Genomic DNA, 24,988 nt, shown 5'->3' on the forward strand with positions numbered 1-24,988 from the left:
CTGTAGAAGACTTGGATCTTACAAATACAGAAATGGAGCAGAAGGTGATCTGCCTGAATTCTAGAGTAAATCAGCTGTAGATTTGAAAATCTCTGTCCGACTCCCTTTCCTTTCCTTGGGTTACTCTCTCTATCCTTATGTTAATGCTGAGCAACTTCAGCTTCATTCATTTTTCACACTTGGAACAAAATTTTGCATCTATAATGAGAGGGGATCAAACACAAGCTGATAGCAAAATCTTTTAATTTGTATTTAATTTCCATACTAAGATGTGAATGTATGTTTCAGGGAAGTAGAGAGTCATTTGGGAAAGCGGAAAGTCAGCTTACTTTTGAAGATGCAGTATTGTCTAATAGTTCATCCCAACTTCATTGCTGTGTATAGGTTGGGTTTTTGTTTGGTTGGGTTTTTTTTAATACTTCGTGAGCACAAGTATCTCAGCTATCAACAGGATTCTCTCTGGTGAAATCAAAGGATGGACCGTGCTCTTCATATAATGGATTACAGTTAGCATGCATGTGGCTGATGTGTATATCCAGTGAGTGAATGTAGCGTGTTTGTGGTTATTAGCTTATTACTGCTTTTGTAGATAGTCTTCTCACCCTTTTCCCCCCAGTAGCCTGTTTGGGTAATGATTTAGAAATTATGGCTCCAATCAGCCAATACATGGAGCTTTCTTATAGCGTCAAAGAAAGCACAGCATTGAGAACTTCCATACAAACTATAGTCTCAGCATTGTTCATGTGGTGGCCTTGTGGCCCAGTTTCTCATTTTTGGAACAATAATCTCTTCCACATTTTATATATGACTGATCTGTTTTATTTTTATTAAGAGATCTTGCTAAGATATATAATAAGTCTCATGGTCCTCCTTGTATTTCACGACAGTTGAAGCCTGCTGAAGAAGACTAATTTGAGCAGCTTACGCTAATCTACTAGAGTTAAAACCAAACCAAAATCCCTGAATTAAAAAATGACACATTCTTCCAGAATCCTTGGGAGGGAACGTGTTCTGGAACTTGTTTTGGTGAGGTGAAGGGTCAGTCCTATGTTGCGCTGTAAAGGGGTTTATGTCCCAACAGAGCGGTCCTTCCTGTTTCCCATTCAGTCTGGCAGAGACCGCATCAGAAACAGGAGCTATGTCTGGTCTCCTCACCCGTGCTCAGCAAAAGGAGCTCTTTGTTTTTGAGGTGGGCTTTATGGGATCCAGTTTACAGGACTCCTGGGGGGTATCACTTTATTTTGGGTTGCTGGCCCCTTCACAGGGTAGGTCACTCAGATGACAGAGGAGCATTGCAGCTCTCGTCTTGCAAAGCTGTTCACTGCGGGTGCGAGGAGAGGCCTCCGCGGCCCCCGACAGGACCGAAGGTGCCGTTTTCCAGTGAGCAGCTCGTGAAGAGGTACGGCACTGGTGCGTGGTACCTCTTGGTGCAAGGTGAGCGGTTTGGGGCCCTGCGGCTGGGCAGGCCGCACCACCAAATACCCAGAGTGAGTTTTCTAACGCCCAGTACGGTGCCGGCTCAATAGCGATACGAGGTGAAACGACCTGGCGGCTCTGTGGCGGGTTGCGCGGTGCCAGCCGGGGAAGCGGTTCACGGCCGTCACCGCCTGCCCCACGGCTGCCTGTCGCTCCGGCCGGGCTGGCTCGGCCGCAAACCCAGAGCGAGCGCTCGCTTGTTTCCAGCCAGGTGCCTGTCTCGGGGCTCCTGGAGCTCCTGATCAGCAGCGGCTGCGCTTAACGACCGCAGTAAAACACCGCAAACGAAGCGGCGCGCCGCCCTCACCGGGCCTGCGACGGGCGCGGCTGCTCCCGCGCCTGCGCCTGCGCCTGCTCCCGCTCCCGCGGCGCTTTGGCGCCCCAGGGTCGGCAGGGGGCGCCGCGGCCGCTTTCCCAGGCGGCGCCCTGCCGCCTCCGGTCAGCTGAGCGCACCCTTCCGGCGGGGCCTGCGGCGCGGAGGGCCCGGCGATGCGGATCGAGAAGTGCTACTTCTGCTCGGGGCCCATCTACCCGGGCCACGGCGTCATGTTCGTGCGTAACGACTGCAAGGTACCGCCCGCCGCGGGGTCGGGGGGGTTGGGGGTGCGGCTGGCGCCTGTCAGCGGCGGCGCTCCGGGGCTCGGGCACACGCCGCCTGCCCGGCTGGGCCTGGCCCGGCGGCCGGGCGCTCTCGGCCTCTCCTGTGCCGGGGGGGGGGGGACGGGGGCGGCTTCCCCCTGTGCGCGTGGGGGCCCCAAAGGTGCCCGCCCTGCGGGGGCGGGAAGCTCTCCCCCCCCCCGCGGTGTGCTCTTCTCACGCGGTTGGGTTACAGACGTGGCCAAGGTTCCTTCCCACGCCGGGGCTTGTGCCCCGGTCCCGCCGAGTCCCGTCCGGTGCCGGGGTGCGGCGGCTTAAGCGCCCGCCGAGCCCCGTTCGGCACGTGGGGGGCGGCAGGCAGCGTTCCCCTCAGCCGCGCCGGGGCCGCGGCGGTCCGGAGCCCGCGCACCAGCCGAGGTGGTGCTGGTGGCGCCATCCACCGCGCGGGTGGGTTACTCGCGGCGTGGGAGCCGTTGCGTGGAGCGATGCAGCGCTTCGGCAACCGTTGCGGCTGTCGTGGGCTCTTGAATTATTTGTTTTCGGTTTTTGCTGAGAAATCATCTGCTTCACGGAGCAATGCAACATCTTCATCCGTTGGTTTTTGAGATCTTGGAGAAGTGGAGGCTTCAGATTAATGGCAGGCGATTCTAAAGCCTTGAACAGTCTGGATTATAGACAGTGTCTACTAAAGCTAATAGGTTTTGTCTCTCTCGTGGTATTCTACTGAAAGTTGCAGCTCGGATATCTGATGTGACTTACCCGATTGAGGCTGTCATAACAGGATGTGCATAGCACTTCGGGCCTTACACTGCGGTGACAATTTTGTACATAAGATGTTGTGCATAGTTTCCCAGCCTCCTCTGTACTCCTTATCACTCCTACGGGGCATTGGAGACCCCAGTGTGAAATGAAGCTTACGCAAATAGCTTCCTAACCATGCTCGGGCGTCAAAACAAATACTGGCTCAACTGTATTGCTCATCTGAGTCGTAGCTTTTGGGAATTTAGAGGTAGATGTAGATTGACACAGTTCCATTTACTAGAAAATGGCCACAAGGTGTATGTTGTTGGTTTGTTGGTTTTTTTTTTTTTTTTTAAAGTCGCACAATGGCAGGTTAGTTGTGAACAGATAATCTATGAAAAGAGCAAAATATAATGGCATATTTATCGGAGTTAAGGTGAAAAAATTATTATTTGAAGATTATTATCTTTACTAGAGGTTTCATATTTTCTATTCGTTTTCTTTAGAAGTGACTATTAGATGGGAAGGAGGGCAAGGCTGACAAAAAAATAGGGTTTTCAAAAAGTCATGAATAACAAATGCAATTTTGAGTGTTCTTAATTAAAGGTTCAGCTCTGCTCTGGATACTAGACAGCCCAGGGTAGTTCAAAGTGATGCATAAATTTAGGGAAGATTAAAAACTCTAAATAGGGATATGATTATGTCCTGTCCCGTCCCCATCCGTCTGCCCCCCCCCCCCCCCCATCTTGCTGCATGCTCTTTTTGACTGGAAGATGTCTGTTGGATTTGGGACAGTTTGGCATAGAGGGTTGTTCCTTAGCTTGGCTCTTAGTTATATAATTTCAATACTAATAAAAAGGAAATTTCAAGTCTGGATAGTGAAGTTTCTTTTATGCGTAAGGTGCTTCCATGGCTAGCAGTGGCAGGTGCCTAAAATGAGTCTAGCGTTCTGTAGAATATGTAGGAAAATGGAAGGGTTCAGAAAAAAAAAAAAAAAAAAGGTCAGTTAGAATGTTTTGGCATATGCTTTAATAGCTTTCAGTAAATTCAGTCCAGGACTTAACTAAGGTGCTTAGGACTCCTGCTGCAGGGTAATCTTTAAGGCTTAAAGCTACATTCCAGAAGATAGACTTTTTGTGTGTGTGTGTGTGTGCGCATGTGTATTGCATTCAAAAATGCTATATGAGAGGTGTGAGGATTTTTTTGTTGTTGTCAGGATGGCACTGTATCTAAAAAGTGCTGACAGGTATAGAAAATTGTTTATTCATAGTATAGGTTTGGTTTTATAGTTGTTTTTGCAGATGAAAATTCTCACAACTCCGGTATATTTTATTTATAATCAGCTTAATTGTAAGTATTTGTGCATGTCCCTAACAGCTGTGAAAATGACTTTATAATGGAAAAACAAGAATAGTGCTTGAAATTCTTTTTGTTATTAGCTACATTTGAACTAAAAATAATGAAATTTGAAAGATGAATGTCGTTTTCTATGAGCAGTATTGTTAGAGAAACTTTAATGTTTGGTATCACGCTTGCGATGGGGCAGGAATAACATGATTTGACTGTAAGCTTCCCCCCCTTTCTTCTTTAAGATATTCAGATTCTGCAAATCAAAATGCCACAGAAACTTCAAAAAGAAGCGAAATCCCAGAAAGATGAGATGGACCAAAGCATTCCGGAAAGCAGCTGGCAAAGAATTGACAGTGGTAAGAAGTTGAACTGGTTCACACTTTACATGGGCTCACTAAAGTGGCAGGAATCTAGCCTCTTCAGTTGCAAACAGGTTAGGTTAGCTAGCTTAATGCGTTATCGTTTAATTAGATGAGCATAAGGGATGCAGTAAGTGTAGAAAAGAGGGATAGTGGAAGAGGATGTGAGAGTTTTCTTGAGAGTGAGCTTTCATTTAGCTTGACTATAAGTTGGAACTTCCTGTTTCAGCTTCAGTGTGGAAGCCAGTGTATCAGCTGTTTATGTCGGTAATATACGGTGGTTCCTAAGGCATTTTTTTTTCCATCTGTAAATCTCCTACTCTCTGTACATATACATTTGGTAGTTGTATTTCTGCACAATCAGATAATCTGGGGTACCAGGTATCCCAGGAGTCTCTCTGTGTAGACACATAGGATAGTTACCTTTTGAAGTCTCCCTAAAGCATACAATGTATAGAAAAAGTCCTTGCCTAGATAGGAATATTTCAAAAACAGCATATGAGATCTTAAAAACAATTTCAAGACAAAGTTACTTCAGTGATAAAAACAGTAAACACTCATATTTGGGGGAACAGTCCTTAAATAATTTAACAATTACTGTGACTTAGTTACCTGTTTTTTTCCAGAATACTAACAATTTGGTGAGTATTTTGACACAGTGATTTGCTGCCTTCTGTGGATCTTCCAAGGGGAAGAATGTGATTTTATTTTATTTTTTAATGTGACTCTGAGAAGCCATAATTAATTAGCATCTTCTGTAATTGCATTTCTTGCTTTCAAGTTCTTTCTGGTGACGTTGAATTACCTTTTTGAAAAGAACTTAATTTAAAATTCCTTTATACATGTCTAAATAGGTGACAATATGCTCCAATTTTGAGATATTTCTATATATGCTAAGAATTAAAACAATATATAAACATAATGCTTTGTTGTAGTTTGGTAGGTATCCTTTCTTTCATAAGCCAACTGTGGGGAGAGTGTCTAAGTAGGCTTGTGACAATGGGAAATACTGTAGTTTGCAAGAAGGTGACAGTTCCTGCTGCTTTAAACAGGTACATTGGATAGGGGTTAAATATATTTACTTTTTTTCCTGGGTTTCAAGTTTTTATGAAACAACAAAAAAATTAAGAAGGACATAATCTTGCCACGTGGTTGTTCACAAGGTATTTCTGTGAACAGGTGAAGGACTGTCTTATTCTCTCACTCAGAATGACTGAGGAGTTGGTCATTCTGTCCCTTCATGTTTGGAATTGGAAAGATCCATTGGCCGGTATGAGGCAGCTGTAGTTTATCTCTGCATGTAGGTTAGAAGACCATGGCATTTTTGAACATCTGTACTCTTACGAGACTTCTTTTCACTGTTTGTGGTATGTTCTCATGTTACAAAATAATGCTGTATGTTACAAATACGTAAAAGCTGACACAGGAAAAACTGCAGTGAATCAATTTGGTGCTGTGTTGCGCTTGGCTAAAAATGAATTTAAGGTAATTTTTAAAAATTTTTTTTTAAGAATAAGAGTGCTATGTAGATGTTAGCATATGATGTGCTCTACAGCTTGTGTTTTGGATATTTTGCTTGATACTATCCCATGGTGAAAATTAACATTCTTCTCTCAATGGAGCACAGCTTGTAAGTGTGTACATGTCATTTCTTGCTGTTCTGTGTAGTTTCTCTCATTGGAGCTGTCTTTAGCTCAAGTGAAGATTAGCAGCTGGTCTAATACCTCTGCTTTAGCACTTCAAAAAAGAACCTTTGGGCAGGGAAAAGTCCTCAGATAAAGTTGGTATAAAGCTAAGTATGCCTAGGAAAAAAAAATCGGGAAACTGTTTTTCCCTCTTAAACTCCCGGGGAAAAAAAAAACAACCCCACAACAAAAAGAAAAACCCCTAGCTGCCCCAAACACCACAATGTCATCAATTGAAATATTCCACAATTTAAAATGATTTTATATTGTTTCAATATTTTTAAAATGAAATAGTGTGGGGGTTACAGGCAGTTGAGTAGAACTTATTTGACCTGCATTAAGTGCTTTTTTTTGACTCTACGCGTTTCCAGTTTTGCCTTCCACCTGTCTAGTCTACTCTGTATTTCCTACTCCACGTTTGTCTTCTCTGTTCCTTTTGTCTTGCTAAAAAGAAAATAGCTGAAGGAGATGTTTTGGTAAATAGTTCTCTTCAGACAAATCATTGTAGCTTTTGACACTTTGAGGTCAAACGCTCCACTCTATTTCTTTCTGGCTTAGTAATCTCTAAAGATTGTTAAAGTATAGGAACTGAGATTCTGAAAGGGGGAAAAAAAAAATGTAAAATACTAAGTTATATGAGTGAGTGCTGTAGTATGTATTGATCTAAATATACTTCTGTGTATAATCTATATTTACTTTTTCTTAATAAAGGATAATTCATTTGAGTTTGAAAAACGTAGAAATGAACCAGTGAAATACCAGAGAGAGTTGTGGAACAAGACGGGTGAGTCATTTTAGAAAAAACAAAAGATGAACTACGGGGAATGAACTATTACTCTACGTGAACATGTTTTCAGAAGGCTTCTTAGAGTATTGATGCTTTGTAGTGATTGTGTTCTGAAATTACTGGGATCATAACTAAATTCTTATGTGTGGAGGAGCTTTGAGTTGTGAACAGGTGTGGAGTTTCACCTGATCTTATTTTTTTTCGGAAACTGGTTAGAAAATGAGGTGCAGCATTCCTCTATTTTGAGTTGTTATCTTCAGAAAACCTCAGTGTTTCTCAAGCTTTTTAAGAGGCTCCCGGTGTAAGCTTTTTATAGTGATGCAATTGTTTCTTTGTTCCCGCTCGTTCCATTTCAGTTTGCTTAATAAATCAATTGCTATAAAATGAAAGTTACTAATGTCATGAGTGAATGCATGCCACAAAGGAGAAGGTGATAACTTGCATCTGATTTCAAGTAGAGTAAGAACCTTTTGTAGTGATGGTTCATTGTAGAAAGTATGTGTAGGCACAAAAGTGGACGCATAAATAAGTTTTAAAATACAATTCATCATAGTTGGTATGCAGAATATTCACCTACTGTGCTCTTTGAAGAAGGAATAACTTGTTCTACATAGCATAAGAGTTACTTCTGATATAGAGGTATTGTGGAATACTGGTAGTGTTGCTCTGCAAAATAGCATGTATTTTCAACTGTAGGTATGTAAGCACGTTTAAAACAACTTCTGTTTTATTTCAGTTGATGCAATGAAGAGAGTGGAGGAAATAAAGCAAAAACGCCAAGCTAGATTTATTATGAACAGGTGAGGAGAAGTATTTGTGTAATGGGTGTTCTTGAAAGTGTGTATTGGACAGTCAGTCTTACCAGAGAAATGGTGATCAAAAGTTCTAAATGGTGATTTGCTTTGCACATACACAGTCATTCAAGCAATGGGGTGAAACAGTTTGAGTGGGCTCAACTATGCTACCAATCTACTACACTTCATTGGCTGTCCAACGAAATGCAGCTTTTGGACACTCAAATGATAATAGTTATATTTCCTTGTTTGTAATATGGAGTCTTAGGTTTAAACAAATGTCTGGTAAGAGTTGATACAGTGCTGACTCTTGGGGTTTTTTTTTTTTGTTTGTTTTTTGTTTTTTTTTTTGTTTTGTATCCAGTATATGCTTGAATTGGTTTTCAAATACTTTTTACCTTTATTTCCTCATAATCATAATTATTTACAGTTTACATACCTTTAGCTAAAGATATGTTATGCATTAAAAGGAAAACTTGTATCTCCTCTTTGAAGGTAATTAAATTTAATTTTCTCCCTCCCCAGATTAAAAAAGAGCAAAGAGTTGCAGAAGGCAGAAGACATCAAAGAAGTCAAACAGAATATCCACCTTCTTCGTGCTCCGCATGCAGGTAAGAACTTGTTTTACTTGGTTTGCTTAGGTTAACTTGCGTGTACAGTTTTATGATGAATATTGATTTTCTTTTTTTTTTTTTTTTTTTGGTATGACTAATTCTACAGATCAATAATCTCGTGCATTTTTCTTACAATTAATTTGTCTGTTGAATATGGAGAATAGCTCTTGCCACTAAATGTGAGCAGTATCTTTGTTCTGAATCAAACATACCTTTTTATTTATCTAGTCCTGCATTCATCCTTTCTTTTCCTTATTTGAGTATTTTAAACTGCACTCAATACCTGGTACTCTATGAACTGTGTGTTTGTTAACCGATACATTTATCTAAGTCTTCCCTTTGAATTATTTGAACTCAACAGACTGTACTACTGATTGATATAGAACACAGTAGTTAAACTCTGCTTTTTGAATTTGTTAGCTAATTGTGAGAGTAGGGTTTTTTGTAGTTCACTGCGTATAATGAAACTTACATGAAAATACTGTTTCTTCAGTGTAAGCCTAACATTTTTTTAAAATACGGTAATTTTACAAATTTTCACTAAAATCTGTGCCTAGTTCAGATATAATAAAGTATATTTGTTAGTGAACTGAGTTTTTCAGTTGGAGAAACCTGTTTCTCCTAAATAACTTTCTGGTTTCTAAACTATTACAAGTACTAGCTTGTGTTAGAGGATGTTGATAAAAATGGATTGTAAAGATGATTTATTTTTTAAAATACAGTTAATGGAGTAATGGAGAGAAGTTAAAACCGTTTCCATTAGTTATTGTTTTATAAAAATTCCCAGTGATTTTGTCTCTGTGGATGTAGGTGTGACATGTTATTAGATGTTAACTAGAAGTCTGTTCTATGTTTCTTCTTCCAGTTTGCATTAACGGTAGTCTAAGATTGTATATATGTGAAACAAGGTTTTGTCAGGATATATTTAAACATCGGTTTAATCTGTCCCTTGTTTTTTAAGGGAAGAAAAACAAAAAACAGCTGAATTCGAAAGAATAAACCTGAGTGTTTATTTCCGTTGTTTGGCTTTGCTTATGTTAAATGAATGATGCACAATAGCATGTAGTATTTCTGTCAAACAACAGCTACCTTTTCAGTGTTTTGCTGTTCCTGCTGGGCCTTAGAGAGAGCAGAATCAAATGTCAATCCTGGATTTCTAATTTTTTTTCTTTTTGGTAGTATTATTGAGAGTTAACACTATTGCCATCCAACACAGCATTCAGGAGGGCTTAAATGTTTATATAAAACCTAATGTGTGAAGGCTATTGATCAGTTAAAAGTAATGCATTTTTATAGTCCTTTGCAAGGTTCTGCTAGGTATATCAAAGTTCATCATACTAGATGAAAACATATGTTTCACTGCATTTTAGATTTTGCGTAAAAAAAAAAAAAAATCAGCTTTTCTGTTACAATGATTCTTCAGTAGTTTTAGGTGGTGATGGAGGTTAGTAATAAGTATTTGTAATGATGGGTTTACTCCTAAACAGCTCTTTAAGCAGTATGTTTAGGCTGTTTCTCCTAGAACAGACACATATATTGTTCAAAGAAGAAGAGTTATTTGGGTTTAGAGAGACATCTTGAATTTAATTTTTTCTTTGCTTTGAAGGCACACCAAAACAGCTGGAGGACAAAATGGTGCAGAAGCTTCAAGAGGATGTGTCTATGGAAGAAGACTCTTAAAATGCTTTTATTTTCTATTTATATCTCTTCAGCAGTTAACAGTTCCTTACTGCCTCACCAGACATCATTCAGAACTGTGCTTACAGTTGAAGAAAAATACATTTTAATGAATAGCGGTCATTTACAATTTGAATGATTTTTGGTTTTATAAAAAATAATAAGATGGATACTGGTTTGGGCAGTACTTACAATTATGTAATTTGAGAAAACCTTGTCAGCAGGATGGAGAATAAGACACATTGTTTGAGATCCTATGTGCTCCTTGGAAAGTTACACTTTCTTTCTGGATAACTTTTCCGTGATAATTCAAGGAATAAAAGATGTTGGCCCTGAGCTTCTCTTATTCTGTCTGTTGTTCTTTCATAGTGATAAAAGCAAATAAAAATCTTATCTTAATGGTTATAAGGTGAGGCAATATGTATTTTCATCAGTTCAGTGCAGTCCAGACTTATTTTCACTCTCATGGGAAAATTTTTCAGTTATGAATGCATATAGTGTTTGGTTTATCTCCTTTTGTCCTGGTTTCAGCTGGGATAGAGTTAACTGTCTTCCTAGTAGCTGGTACGGTGCTATGTTTTGAGTTCAGTATGAGAAGAGTAGTGATAACACTGATGTTTTCAGTTGTTGCTAAGTAGTGTTTAGACTGAAGTCAAGGATTTTTCAGCTTCTTGTGCCCAGCCAGCGAGAAAGCTGGAGGGGCACAAGAAGTTGGGATGGGACACAACCAGGACAGCTGAGCCAAACTGGCCAACGGGGTATTCCATACCGTGTGACATCACATCTAGTATAGGAACTGGGGGGAGTGGGGGGGGGGGGATGGCCGCTTGGGGACTAACTGGGCATCTATCAGTGGGTGGTGAGCAATTGCACTGCGCATCATTTGTACATTCCAATCCTTTTATTATTACTGTTGTCATTTTATTAGCGTTATCATTATCATTATTAGTTTCTTTTTCTCTGTTCTATTGAACCATTCTTATCTCAACCCACAAGTTTTACTTCTTTTCCCGATTTTCTCCCCCATCCCACTGGGTGGGGGCTGGGGGGCAGTGAGTGAGCAGCTGCGTGGTGCTTAGTTGCTGGCTGGGGTTAAACCACGACACCTTTTTAAGTCAGCTTCCCCAGGATTACATTGCAGTTGACTCCTAAGCCTGGCAAAGCTAACATTGATGCAGGACTTACTGCTGCTTGGAAAATAGTAATGATGATAACATCCAGTCTGAAGTTGGACCTGCCATCCTCCTGACCTGCCGAAATTCAAATCTGACATGTAATCAGGCTGATTGAGATGCTCAGTAAATCACGCTTTTGACTGTTTTTACCTAACACTTGGGATATTTTGATGGAAAAGAAGATCGTGTTAAAGTATAGCTATTTTGCATATGGTGGTGGTATTTATCTTTATTCAGTGTCATCAGTCCTGAGATAAATACTCTGCTTTTATAAACTGTCAGTGGTTTATCTACAACAGTGTGATCAGAGAAGCCTTTCAAAGGCATTTAAAATAATATTTACTTTCTTGTCAGTGCTAGTTATCCTGAAAAATAGTAATTTGTAGTTCTATTCCAAACTTGAATATGTGCTCTATCAAGCAGTGGAAAACTTCCTCCTGCCTCCCACCTATATGTGTATTGTGTAGTTCAGAAAAGAGTCATATTTTGAACATATGAAAAGGAGCGATGAGGAGTTTGTGAAATAAACAGGCATTGTACTCAGTTTTTCATCTCTTGATTTATGAATGATGTTTAGATATTTACAAAACTTTGATGTATTTTAGTGAGATAAAAATGACTGAATTCTAGTAATAAAAATACATAATTCCTTCATATTTTCATGAAATTAAAACTTTGCTATAATTTAAAATTTGCTGATAAGGTGATAGCTGGTAAGTATTTTAGATGTACAATATTAGTATTTCCCCTGTAAACTGTAATATAAATAACATCTCAAAAGCATATGGTAAGTTCGCCAGAAAACATATGTCAGTGGGGTGAAATCACCAAGATGCTACAGTATAATCCTTGGACATAGTGAAGGGAGACCTTCACAGAATGTTAATTAGTAGGTTTATGTGTGACTATAGAAGTTAACTCAATATTTCAGCTCAGGAAATGCATTTTTTGCATAGCCTGTTTTACCATAGTATTTGATGTCCTTAATCCTTGAAGTGGGATACTTTATCTAAAAATGTTATTACGGATTTTTTTTTAAACTGAGTTTTAAAGATAAGATGTTCAGTAAGTGCCAAGTTTTAATTTTCTCCAAAAATAGTAAAGTAAATCTGTGCAAAGCAGAGAAAGGTGATGAATCCCATTGGATGTTACATAGTATTTATGTACAGTCTTTTACTTCCTATGAGGTTTTTTAGCATTAAATATATTACATAATATCTGTAGTTTTTCTCTCCACATATCTTTAAATGAACTGCAGTACTTGTTTGTGTGCTCTATAAAAGTGTCTCTGGGATTGTTAACCCTTTCCTATGGAGGTCTGTAAGTGAAGTAGTCATTGTGCAGCGGCTGAGAAGAGCCGTTTGGGGAGTACACTACAGCCATAAATCCTAAACATCCTGCCAGATGTATGAGTTGCTTAACCTGTGTATCTCATTACAGCCTGTGTAATAGTATAATTGCAAGCACGGGCTTTGAAAGTTAATACTGAAGTTGTCCATCATTGTGTGGGTATGCTATTTCCCTGAGCAGCAGACATTTGTAGCCTGCTGTGTATACCTTGTGAGTATGTAGGAGGTAGTTGAGTTTAGAAATTTGTCATGAGTAACATGTTTTTACAGCAGCTGTTCTGAAGGTGCCCTTGTGATGATTTTTTTTTTTTAAATTTAATTGCTATGGTGTCCTGTTGTCTCTGTCAGCTGGAGCAGGATGCTGCTGAGACAGCACATGGTGAGGGGGGAACAGCTGCAGCTGAAGAACAACATGGGGCTGGTGATCCTCCGTCCTGCACATCTCTGCATAACCCACTGCAGGCAGAGATGTTCCCAAGGAGCTGCTGAGCTGCGAAGGAATGGTGGTTTTTCTTTTTCTTTCTTTTAGGAGGCTGGCTGTAAAACCGCATTTCTGATAGGAATTGTTCTTATTCAGAGACATTTCGGTGAAGAGCTGTTATTTTCTTTGCTTGCTTAGGATGAAAATTTTCAACTGAGACAAAGCTGCCTGAAAATTCCTTTAGATTTGGGTTTTGTTTACAAGACTTAGAGAGAAAATGTCCGACTGAGTAGTATTCTGGTGGTCATGGAGAAATACTGCCAAATATCAGGAAGTAAATGCGTTCCTCTTTCCACTTGGAACAGCTCTAGCTCAGATGCTGGCTTGTGGAGGAGTGTGGTGATGGGCGAACGGGGAGCCCTTGTCTGCCTCCTGCCTGTGGGGCTGAGCAGTGCCCAATCCTTTGGGCAGGCAGGACCTGCCATCAGTTCCCCCAATAGCAAATCGGAGAGACGGTATTTTATGAGCAGCACATCATTATTCATAAGAGACCTCTGTTTTAGTGTCGTACGTCCAAATCACTGATTCTGTCTGGGTTGAGATCTAGTAGCAGCAGAGTACAAGGTGCTGCGAGTACAGTCTGTTACAAGACAAATGATGTTTCCCTTTGAGTCAATATTTAATCAGAAAAATTATTTATGAATAACTGGTAGTGCTTAATTCCAGTATACAGTCAGTCTTGCTTGGTATGTACTAGATCCAACAAACTTGCTGTTTTGTTTTGGTACTTGATGCCATGGGGAGCCTTTCTTCAAAACAAATTATGATGGGCTCGATCTGAACAAATGTGATACTCTATTTTTAAGACATGGTTATTAGTTTCAGTTGCCATCATCTTCTTACAAAATGAAAACAAGTGTATGTTTTTCTTTTTTTTTTTTAACAGACTGCAAAAGGTGGAAACATGGATTTTAGCAGTGACTTATGAAGTGACTTTGTCTCATAGTTCCCTTTTTCCTTTTTAATCCATCACTTCAATGATTTCAAGTTAAGCGCTGGCTTTGTTTTCAGGAGAAGGCTAACCTCATGCTAACGCGTTTTGGCTGCTGCCTGACTTCCTCCTGCTGCAGGGCCCTGAGCAGGCCTGCAGCCCTGTGAGGTTACAGCACCGCCCGGAGTCCCCAGAGATGCCTTTTAGATCTTTTGTTGAGTTTCACTCTTTTTCGGTATGTGATTGTCATCACAACCTCCCAAAACCCCACTGCGCAGGGGAGGTGTGTGGGGAACCATTCCTGCCACGCTTGGGAAGCCCGTGGCCCATGCTGAGTGGCGCCATCTTAGAAATAACGTTTGCTTTGGGTTTTGAGGGATGCTAAGTTAGCGAGGGAGGGAAAGAAGTATTTATTTCCACGTACTGAGCGGTGAATCAAATGCGCGCCTGTCGCCAAAGGTGGAGGAGCAGCGATGTGGCGGCGGCACTGAGCGAGCCGCTGGGCGGGACGTGTCCCTGAGGTAAAAATCCCCCGAGGCCGGCCCGAAATGGCTGCTGTGCCCCACAGAGAGCTCGGGTGTCCTCCGTGGGCCTGCATTTTTGCTGAGGTAATTTCTGTGTTTTCATACAGAGTAAGACCTGGAGATACTTCTTTTTGCCTTTGCTCAAGGGTTGGTTTTGCAATCCATCGCTTGTTGCTTCAGTTGTCTGTGGAGTCTTCGGGGGTTTTTTGTCAAATTTTGATCCTGAGAGAATGACTGGAAAAAATGAAGTGGTGGGTGATGGTAGGGTATTTTGCTTTGCTTATTTGTTTTGTTTTTAAGCAAGCAAGCAAAACCCTCAAGCTTCCCTTTCAGTCTTCCCTTTGCAATTGCTGACTAATACAGTGTAGAAAAAGTGAAAATTACTGCTTTCTGTATAATCAAATTGTGCTGAACTGGTGCAGATTTTCTTCACAGGAAATTGGGCCTTCCCATAGTTTTGAAAGATCTGACTTTTTAGTCAGAGATGTTCTTGAGACATTCTTACTCTTTTAGAGTAACAGCACGATGGAGCCCAGAACACCTACAAGATCTGTCCTTTTGCAACACAAAGAAACATAAATTGGTTCAATGTGTTGACATGGTCATATGTGTCAATGGCTGAAAAAGCAATATAGACAGCTGCTAATAGGTCCAAAGGCTTATGTCCCAAGAGATGATATTTCAACCTCCAGGCTGTTCAATTCCTCAATTACTGTTCTGGCCTCAAAAATTCAATCTCCTTCACCAGCCTAACTTATTTATGGGTTGCACTGAACTGCGACCAGGGAGAGCAGAAAGCTGAAATAAATCAACCACTGATAATATTGTTTAAGTCTGCTTGTTGTCTATCTATTTTTAGATCTCAGTTTAAAAAGGCCTTATGCAGAGAAATGCCTAAGATTTTTTTTTTTTTTTTAAACTGGTACCACTAATAATTAGTCTTTGGTGGTGTTTGCTAAATACAAGGATTTTTTTTTTTCCTAATTGTGACCTAATTGACCTGATTATAGCCATAGTGTTTTGAACAAGCAGTATTACTTGAGACTGGGTAGGAACAGAGGGAGAAACAAGCATTTGTGGAGGTAGCTGAGTTGGAAGATATTCTTTGCTGGTTTTGGTTTTGTTTTGTTGTTTTTCCCCACTTAGGTTTTTCATATTATATTTGGCTTGGTGAAGTCACTCTTATTTCTTAAACTGCAGTTTCTTCACCTTTAAAAAGTACTCAGAGAACATTTTATCTTACACATATATAGAGATAGATATATGGTAGTAAAGGTATGTACTGAGTAAAAGACGGTATGGCTCTAGCTCTACAAGCAGCGTGATTTATTAGTGACATTGTTTCCGTACAGGGAACTGACTCCTGAATGGAAATAGGTGTGTTATTTATAAAGCAATAATATTGTGCATCCACAACTTATCACCTGGAATCAAGGTGGGTTCTCTGCATAACTGTAAACAAGAATTTCTTTTCAATTATATAAGCTGTTTTCTTTAAGGCTCCACTGTGCACTAAACTTGCTGATTAAGAGAATTGCTTTGGTAATCCACTTTGACTGAAGTGATTCCCGAGAGGAGAATTTGAGAGATTTCTTAGTACTTGACAAAATAAAAAGCTGTCAGAAATTCTCTCTTGTGTTGAAGCTAGCATTGGTTACAGTATATCAGTTTATGCAAGATGTTGCCAAAGGTAATGTTTTCATTCTTCTCACTTCACTGCAGAAATTGACTCTAAAAAGCAGTACTGGGTAAGGTGAGTGGTGGAAAGACCAAATGGTTTTATCTCACACAATGACCATTGTCTGCCAGTCCCAGCACTGAGCAAGTTCAGATTGCGCTTCAAATCCCCATGTATTCAGGCTTTACGTACTCCTTGACACAAAACTCGGGGACAGAGTAGTACAGGCCATACAGGTTTAGCTTGATTCATAAAGGTGGCAGACCTGAACCCAGCAGTCTTCAGACTCAGCCGTGAAGACAGCTTTTTCTTCTAACAAGTTTAACAGAATGATGGTGGGTTTGGAAGTCAGAAAGAACCAGCCAGGCTGGCCCCCTGGGCTGCTCCTGCCTTCTCTGGTTAGTTGTGCCTGGGTACAGATGGAAAGTCATTCAAGGTTAATTTGATTAGCTCTACCCAGCTTGCGAGTATTCTCTGGGGAAAATCTTTCTTTTGAAATGCAAAATACAGATGTCATAATGGGATCCTAATTCACGTGTGATATTTAGAAAAAAAATAGTATTTATCCTTGAGCTAGGAATAAATTTAGAGTGATCTATGCACAAAACATGATCTAATCTAGATTTCTTTAGGGAATGGCCTTGCTACTGCTTGGGATGCCTCATATAGAGGATCCCCAGGATATCTGGGGAATACTGTGATGCTGCTTTTTAAAGAACTTAGCCTTTTTCTCCATAGATGTCTACCTCCATGTCTGGTGTTGACCTGGGAGGAGATTGTGTGCTAGATTTTGTCACTGGTGCTGTCAGAAAGCTGTGATACAAAGGTGACAGGAAGCATTCTTCACTTTTCACAGCTGATGTAGATGCATTTGTTTCAAAAGGGAAGGAGATGGCAGTCTGAAAATTGCTTTTGCTCGCTGTTGAAGGCTTTCTACAGTAGATACATAGAATTTAGGTTCTGCTTAAAAACATGGCTGTGAACACAGGAGGCATTCTTAGGTCAAACTAAAGGTGCTTGAGCAGGGTAAAACCTGTAGGCTTCTAATACAAATTTATCCACGTCCTCTGTTGACAGGAAAACAGTGTCTGCAGGCAGCAATATTGCAAGCTTTTCCAGTGATCACCATAGTCTGCACTTCACTCAGTTAAATTTATTTTCTTATTGTATCGTGTAATGATCTACACGAACCTGGTCATATGAGGAACATCTAAACTGTATTCTCCCTATTTTCAAAGGATATGTCAACTTTTGCTGAACTACTTTTCCCAAACTGCGTAGTGTTTTCGGCAGTCATTAAAATCTGCCTTAATTACATGAGTTTCATCTGTTTGTCCAAAATTTGTTAACAGTTTTTCACTTTTCATGACAATTTTGTTGAGTCCAGTTTTGGAACCCTTTAAAGCCTTTAGACTGAAAATAGAGGAACTTTTGTGCTGGTTCATATGTAAAGTCCATTTAACCAATGGTGGCCAGTATGACAGATCCTTTCAGACAAGTATAACAAAGCATGCATCTGAGTGACCTTTTCCATGGTTTATCTTCCCAAATTCAAACAATCAGTAATTTAGGGATTTCTTTGGAAATTGCTGGTGAACCAGTCTTCTATGATTGTATCTAACCTAATTTTGAAGCCCTCTATACTTTCATTTCTCAGATGTAATGTGGTGATGAATATTCCTGTTTAATTGCTTATTGGGAGGAAGAACTTGATTTGGATTTGATACCATTGGGTTTTCTGTAGTTCTGGTATTGCAAGAAGTTGAATAATTATTCTCATCACCCTCTCTGCAGTTTGCAGTGTTGTGGACTTCCAGTTACCTATTTTCTAAACCAAAGGCTCCTAATCTTTTCTCCTGTTCTGTAGGAAGGCGTACTCCTCTGAGCATCTCTGTTGCTCTTTCCTACATCTACTCTTCTTGTCTGGTTTGTGAGATGGAATGATGAGAAATTCTTGCAATATTCAAGATATGGATGTGCCCTGGATGTCTACACTGTTTCCCCCTTGTTCTTTGTTTCTTTTGTAACTAACTGTCTTTTCAACGGATATCCCGAGCTTTTTCCTGTGTGTTTTGCAGAAAGAAAATAACTTTCACTGTTCACATATCTTTTGATTTAGAATTTGCTGGGTCATTCGCTATGTTTTCTCTCTCTAAATCTTCAGTGAACAAACAAGTCCATGGCTACCTGAATGCATCAGACATCATCGTTAGGGTTTTGCTTTTAAGAGAAGTGAGATAGACAACATTATAAAAAAAATAAACAGACACACAAAAAGAACTGCGAAGGGATTAAATTCTGTCAAAACAGATCTCAACAGATGGGCATCTGCTGCTCTTAACAAGCCAAGAATATCACCTTGAATGCTCTTAGATCATGAGAACTGTGACTTGGGAGTGAGTAGTGCTGTTGTCTTAAATGTGTGAGCATAGTTGATCCCAGATGCAGGGAAGTGTTCACTGTTACAGAGTTTTATGAATCATTTACCTTTCTAGAAGTAAATTCTGACATCCTAAAGATGGTATGCTATTTCCCTTCCCACACATTACATGCCATAGCTGAGTGGTGAGTAGACAGCTACAAGTCAGCAGACCTGAATTTTATTCCTGGCTCTGCTTTCCTCAGTAATTTTACTCAAGTTGCTCAGCTTTTCTGAGTCCTGTCTAAAATGGTCTACCTGATCCCAAGGAGTACATTCCTCCTCTTCCAACTTTTCCATGCATTGTAAGGGACTGAAGTGGGACTTACCCTAGCAATTAATTTTATCTTAGAAGCCTACAGGACATTTTTAATGTCATTTCAATCTTACTTTCCCAGCTGTGAAACAGAGTTCTTTTCATTCATCCTTTCCATCTTTTTTTTGATAGGTTTGTGTCACCGACTGGGGCCTCTAAGGCGAGGTTCAGTCATGAGACAGTTTTACTGGTTGCTGTGGAAATTAGATGGGACTGTTAATGTGTGTGCCTGATAGAAATCAGTATAATGCAAATCAGACACGGTGCCATTCATTAATGACTCTGTTGGTTGGACTCCAAACATCTGACTGGGAATAAAGAAGCTCCCATGCAAACAAGAAGTTGACTGTTGTTTTACTAGCTGAATGCCTAGGGTGTGGGACATCTTACTTATTTCTGCTTCTTCTGCTGAAGTGAAATAATTGGCAATTCTAGTAGTTCTTCTATCTAGGAACACTTTGCATTCTGTATGATTTTTCCTTTAAGCCATGTTTCAGAAACTCTCTGCTTCTGTAATTTGAAATCCTGAGACCAGTGTAAGTCTAGTAAGCAACCAAATTTAGCACTGAAATCTCTATATTTATTATCACTAGGGAGACAGTACAAAAGAGCTGAAATATTTCTAAACTATTCACTGAGGATATAATCAGATGTATTTTGTGATTCCAGGGTTGCAGATTTTATAATTTATAGCATGAAATACAATCCAGTATTTAAAAATGTAATTTAAAACTTTTTTCCTTAGCCCTCAAGCTTGTGAAGAAAGTATCTCCGCCAAGTATGAATGCAGTAAAGAATTGATGTCTTATTCAATCTGCGGACAAGCAAAACGGATAGATAAAAGGTGAGAGAGGTTTTCACTATTCTGAATGCAGTTTTAATTCTGAAACTTGGGTTAGTCAATATCAAAACTGGCAACTCTTCAGCTTGTTGACCAAAGCAGCATTTGATTTCATTTCACTGTCCAAAAATCACTCTTACTACCTGACAGCCCTGAAGGTTTTTAAGCTGAAGTTGTTGTTGATCAAAATCTTTCTGGCATATTGAAAATTTGGAGAAAGGCAAATTCAGCATTCAAATAAAGAATATATGTGTTGCTATATTAACTATATAATGTATTCTCATAGATAATTCTTAAAATTCCTCATTTTCTCTTTAAAACAAAACAAAGGCGGCCCCGTTAATTGGTGTCAGAAAACAGTGGAAAATTATGAAAGAGAATAAAGCCCTTGGCTGAAATCAGATTTGTATGGCCTGTCTTTTAGAAACTTGATCCACTTGAGCCATTGCAGCCTGAAGGAAACAAGTATCTTTCTTGAAAACTTGATGATGGGATCCCAGATAATCAGTAACCTAAGGCATACTCCGAAGGATGCAGAAAATGCAGTCAGAAAAGCTTTCCTTTCTTGGACGATAAAAACTTGAAATGAGTCTCAACATCCAGTCATTAGCATTCAAAACCCTATCCAGTGACAGAAATGTCTTTTTGCTCTTCTTTCCTCAGTGTTATATTTATTAGATGGTAAGAATTTGATACAGAAGCCAGAACCTGAAGGAGGCGTTCAGTGTATTGTGATTCAGCTGCCTGGCAAAAGATTGTGCTTTGGCAGTCCCCAGACTGATCTTGTGAAGTATTCCTGAGGGAAGGAGATTTCTTTCCAGAACTGTTCTCCTTTGGTGTGACCATCTGTCTCTATACAGTCATTTGGGCAAAAATATAAATTACAAACAGGGAATTGCCCCTTTGCCAGATTAGCTGCAGAATATGCACTGACGCTTTACTCACTTGTGAGGATTTAGTGCCAGGGTTCTTTGCTGGGGTAAAACACTGTATCATATTTTCCATTCCTGTTGGTGTTGGATTATAAACTAAATCCTGCTTGTTTTACTTTCAGAAATAGTCCCAAAGGATTTTGGTGGGATTAATTGCACATGAAAAGCAAGCAGGATTTGGCATTCTGTTTACTTTGAAAATGAAATAGAGGTAAACATTATCAAAAGCTTGAACTTACTGATGCTATTTCAGCTTGTCTTGTGATCCAAATCTTTTCTTCTGAATACTTATTTAAAGATGGTCATGTAACTTCAGAAAAATTACTTAAAGTTCCGAAAGGGAAAAGGAAGAAATCTTTGTGTATATGACCTCAGTTCAGCAAAGACTTGGAATCACTACTCCAGTCCCTCATTCTCCCTGAAGTTAGGCACATATTTAGGTCCTTTGTTGAATTTGGGAGTTAACGAAGAACTCCTTTTTTCGTCAGATGCACATTTATCTTTTGCTGTAGTTTTTCCTCTGTAATATTCTAAAGCTTCTGCTGGGCAGAGGATACAAAACACATTTATGATATATTGGGGATAATGGCCTGAAAAAGCTTTTGTTCTATGGATTTAGAGTTTACAGAACAAATTTTAAGTCTGGAGATAGTGTGGGTGGATGTAGGGATGAAGAGCTCCAAAAAGTAAAAATCAATATCTGATGAACTTGAGACAGTTATAGCATCAACTGTCCTGGATTTTGTGCAGTGGGAAAGTAGAAGAAGTTCTGTCAAAACAGACCTAAACATTTTTTTTTTTTTTTTTTTTTAACCTCCTCTAATCTTTTGAAATCCATTTTTATGGCTTTTCACTGAGGCTGTTTCACCTACCTCAGTCTTTGACCTTTTTGAGGTTGCCAATTTGTAATTAAGGATTGATTTTTGAATGCTGTGCCGAATCTGTTTCAATTACTTGTTTTGCTGCGGTTTAACTGAGTTTACAGTACTCTAGAAGGATCCTTTGTAGAAGGTTGGCTATCCTGGGAAGGGAATGGAGGGAATCTGGGTGTCTGAGTGCCCTGGGAGCACAGTGCATGTGTGGGCAGGGAGATCAGGGAAGATAAAGTGTAATTTACCCAAATCCTTCAGAGTGGCCAGAGTGGCCTGGTTAATCCCAGTACCTCAGGGGCGCCATCAGTTTTCAGAAACTAATTTCAATATCATGAAGATCAGTCGTAATCTGGGTGGAATCAGCGGGGTTGTGTGGAGGCTGAGCCATAGAGTGGGGAAGCACTGTTTGATACCTTGAGCACTAGAGCTGCAGGGTTTCTGTGCAATGGGGGTTACTTGCTGCTGTTACTTTTCTATATGTAAAATTAAAGCTAAATATTCTGCAAGGACAACATCCAGTCTGTCTTGGAAGTGTTGTGCCTTGTGCTAGAAAGAAGGGAACTGGATCTGAGGTCATCCCTTATTCAAGGGAGGCTGACTCTACAGCAGCTTTTGTGCAGGCTATGTAACAGCTAGACCAACAGCTTTCAATAAATAAGAAGTTTCTCTTCTACTATCTTGCTGCCCTGCAGCTGTTTGCTCCAGCCAGTCACCATTGTCCTTCAGAGCTTCCCCCACAGCTGCCTCCGTACTTTTCCTCTGTCTCCTTGCATGGTAGTGTCTGATCCTTTCTTAGTCCATAGGTGCTGTTATGATAAACAAGTCTTGGGAAATAGTAACACATGATCAATACTTCAGCTGCATTTTGAAAGCTCCATATAAAAAGTGTTCAAGTGAAACCCAAGTCCGTGATTCCTGACCTGAATTTTTTGTTCCAAGGAAGCATATTAACTTCCTGATTGAACTAAAATGACCTAAAATGGCATGATGTGGCTTTTCCTTGGGGCAAGGACACAGTGTTCTACTTGTCTGTATCTCTGCGTTTGCCGTCTTAGTCAGTTACCTCGCGTGTCAGCAGCCCAGAAGTCTTTATGGGGGCATAGGTAATAAATCCTACATGATAACTCTCTTACTGTGTTGCATGATCTGGGTGATTTAATGCCACTCTCAGATGGTGACAGACGGCAGCAGAAAACATTAGGCCCCAAGAGCTAGATATGAAATAATTGCTATGGTGCTCTTTGTCTCTAATACCAGACAAACGGGAGACCTGATGCATGGTTTAAGTGCTGAAATATGTAATGCATTTTTAGTGTTCTTATGGGAATCTTTCATATAGTGTTTAGGTACTTGTCCATCATGTGGTATCCTGGTTGTTTATCAAAAAGTTCAAGAACCAAAGGCGTAATTTCATGTAGGTTGTTATGAAGGAAGCACAGTGTTTGTGAGATGCTGGTATTTTAAATGCTTTTGACTAAAATTTAACAAACTCATAAATAAGAGAAGAAATTCTTGACATTGTTTTTCACATCCATTTTTGAGCATTTCTTTTGAGTTATCCTGATTTTCTCTCAGATGTTCCATAGTCTCTGTTTCAGCCTGTCTTCTCTGAACATTGATAGTGACAGATGAAAACAGAAGATCCAATTACTTAGTCTTTTTATACATGCTTTCACTTTTAGCAAAGCAGCAAGGTGCAAAATCAGAGCATGTTTAAGACAATTTCAGTCCTCAGTTTTAGTTGTGGTACATTACTTCTATAAGAAACAGCTTATGGTATGTACAGCCTAACTACTTGAATGAAATCTATGTACTACATCTTTTAATTCTCAGTGCCTGGGTGTTTAGTATGAAGAGCTGTATTATTGGTTAATATTGCTTTGCAGCATCATTAATAGGGAAATGGGAAACATACAGAGGTTCTACAGGTACTGCAACATACCAGAGAAGCAAGCTTGTTATTTTTATCTTCAACAAATTACACCCACTTCCTACTATATGAGATGAATTTAATTTTTTCATTTATGTCTTATTGATCCCAGAGTTGTCACGCTTTTCATTTTTTTACCAAATCTACACCAGTCTGTTCTTGTGGCATCACATTTAGATTTTGAACTGTGTCATTGTCTTGCCATCTGTTAAAGCCCTATGTCTGCTGAGCACTATTGTGAGAGAGCTGCCAATTGCTAGCCAAGTCAGAGAAGGTAACAGATTTTTAATTATGCAGACAGGATGGGAGTGGTGGGGTACTGAACAGTGAGTGATTATTGCTCGGACAGTGGTTGTGTCTCTCAAACAGCCTGCTAACAGCATGCAGTCTACCAGAAGTGGCTAATGTTGTACATGCGTAACTGCTCCTTGGAGATAAGCTGAGGGAAGTGGACTTGCTGGCAGGGGGCTGTGATTGATGGGTGCCCAGCTGTGTGGAAAAGTGGGCACAGAATTAATTGAATTACAAGTTTGGTAGCTGGAAGGAGCTGAAAACTCTCTGTAGTCTGCCTTCTGACCTAATGCTTGCTGAACTTATAGCTTCTTGCTTTGATAAATGAGAAGGCCCATATAAATAATTGCTTCCTCTATTTTCCATTTATTAGTATTCAGGATAGGCCACTTTGGAACTGAAAATGAAGAGATTAGGTGTATGTAACCCCTGCCTGTTGGATGCATACAATCTTCAGACCATTTTTGCACCACCGAGTTGCCGACTGCTCACTCAGCCAGTCTCCACATGCAGATCTCCATTTCATCAAAGGAGACAGGAGGGAAGAGGCCCCAGCAGCTCAAAGCAGGTCTGCTATTTTGTTGGGACAAAAATCCCCTGAGCTTTAACAGGAACTTGTTCTGCTTTATTCTCCTTTCTGTGCCTTTACGAGTGTACTTGGAAAGAAAAAGGGATTAAGAACACCTATGGCAGCACTAAACTGAAGATCAAAGAGCACAGCCTGTTTGCAGGGGTTGTGACTGCATAATTAAAGGCTAGTCTGGAGGTGGACTGTGGGGGACTTATTGTTCCCTTAGAATGATTGTGGCAAACTGGGCATAGAATGAATTTATTTAGGATATAAGGAGGAGGGAATGCCATCTCTAGGCAACAAGGCTGCTTGCAAGCAGTCATGCTGGGTCTGGGTCCTCTGAGAGTGCTGCTAATGCTGCGTGTTTTCAGGACCCTAGGACTGGGACAGGACCAGGGGCCTTAAATTGCAGGAAGGTGATACAACCCCACCACCATACACTGCGGCTGGGGAAGAGGGATTGCTCTACTTCTGGCTTTTGAAGCATGACTATTACTCAGTTGGGGCTGACATTACAGCAAGAGATTAGATTTATGGGCTGGAGCCTTTCACAAGTCCTAAACTGTCCTGGCTAGTGTTTTTCACTTCAGCCGTGGCT

The 24,988-nt window shown here is 40.2% G+C and overlaps 1 protein-coding gene across 1 annotated transcript; it reads left to right on the forward strand.

Annotated features, from left to right (window-relative positions):
* The first annotated feature begins 1,887 nt into the window (after positions 1-1,887).
* RSL24D1 (ribosomal L24 domain containing 1) lies at positions 1,888-10,416 on the forward strand. The gene is made up of 6 exons (XM_030014376.1): positions 1,888-2,046; positions 4,407-4,520; positions 6,920-6,992; positions 7,732-7,795; positions 8,315-8,400; positions 10,010-10,416. The coding sequence occupies exons 1-6, from the start codon at positions 1,966-1,968 to the stop codon at positions 10,081-10,083; spliced, it is 492 nt and encodes a 163-aa protein (XP_029870236.1). The 5' UTR covers positions 1,888-1,965; the 3' UTR covers positions 10,084-10,416.
* The last annotated feature ends 14,572 nt before the right edge of the window (positions 10,417-24,988 follow it).

This window comes from Aquila chrysaetos, chromosome 5, assembly GCF_900496995.4.
Source record: "Aquila chrysaetos chrysaetos chromosome 5, bAquChr1.4, whole genome shotgun sequence".
In the NCBI taxonomy this organism is placed as follows: Eukaryota; Metazoa; Chordata; class Aves; order Accipitriformes; family Accipitridae; genus Aquila; species Aquila chrysaetos.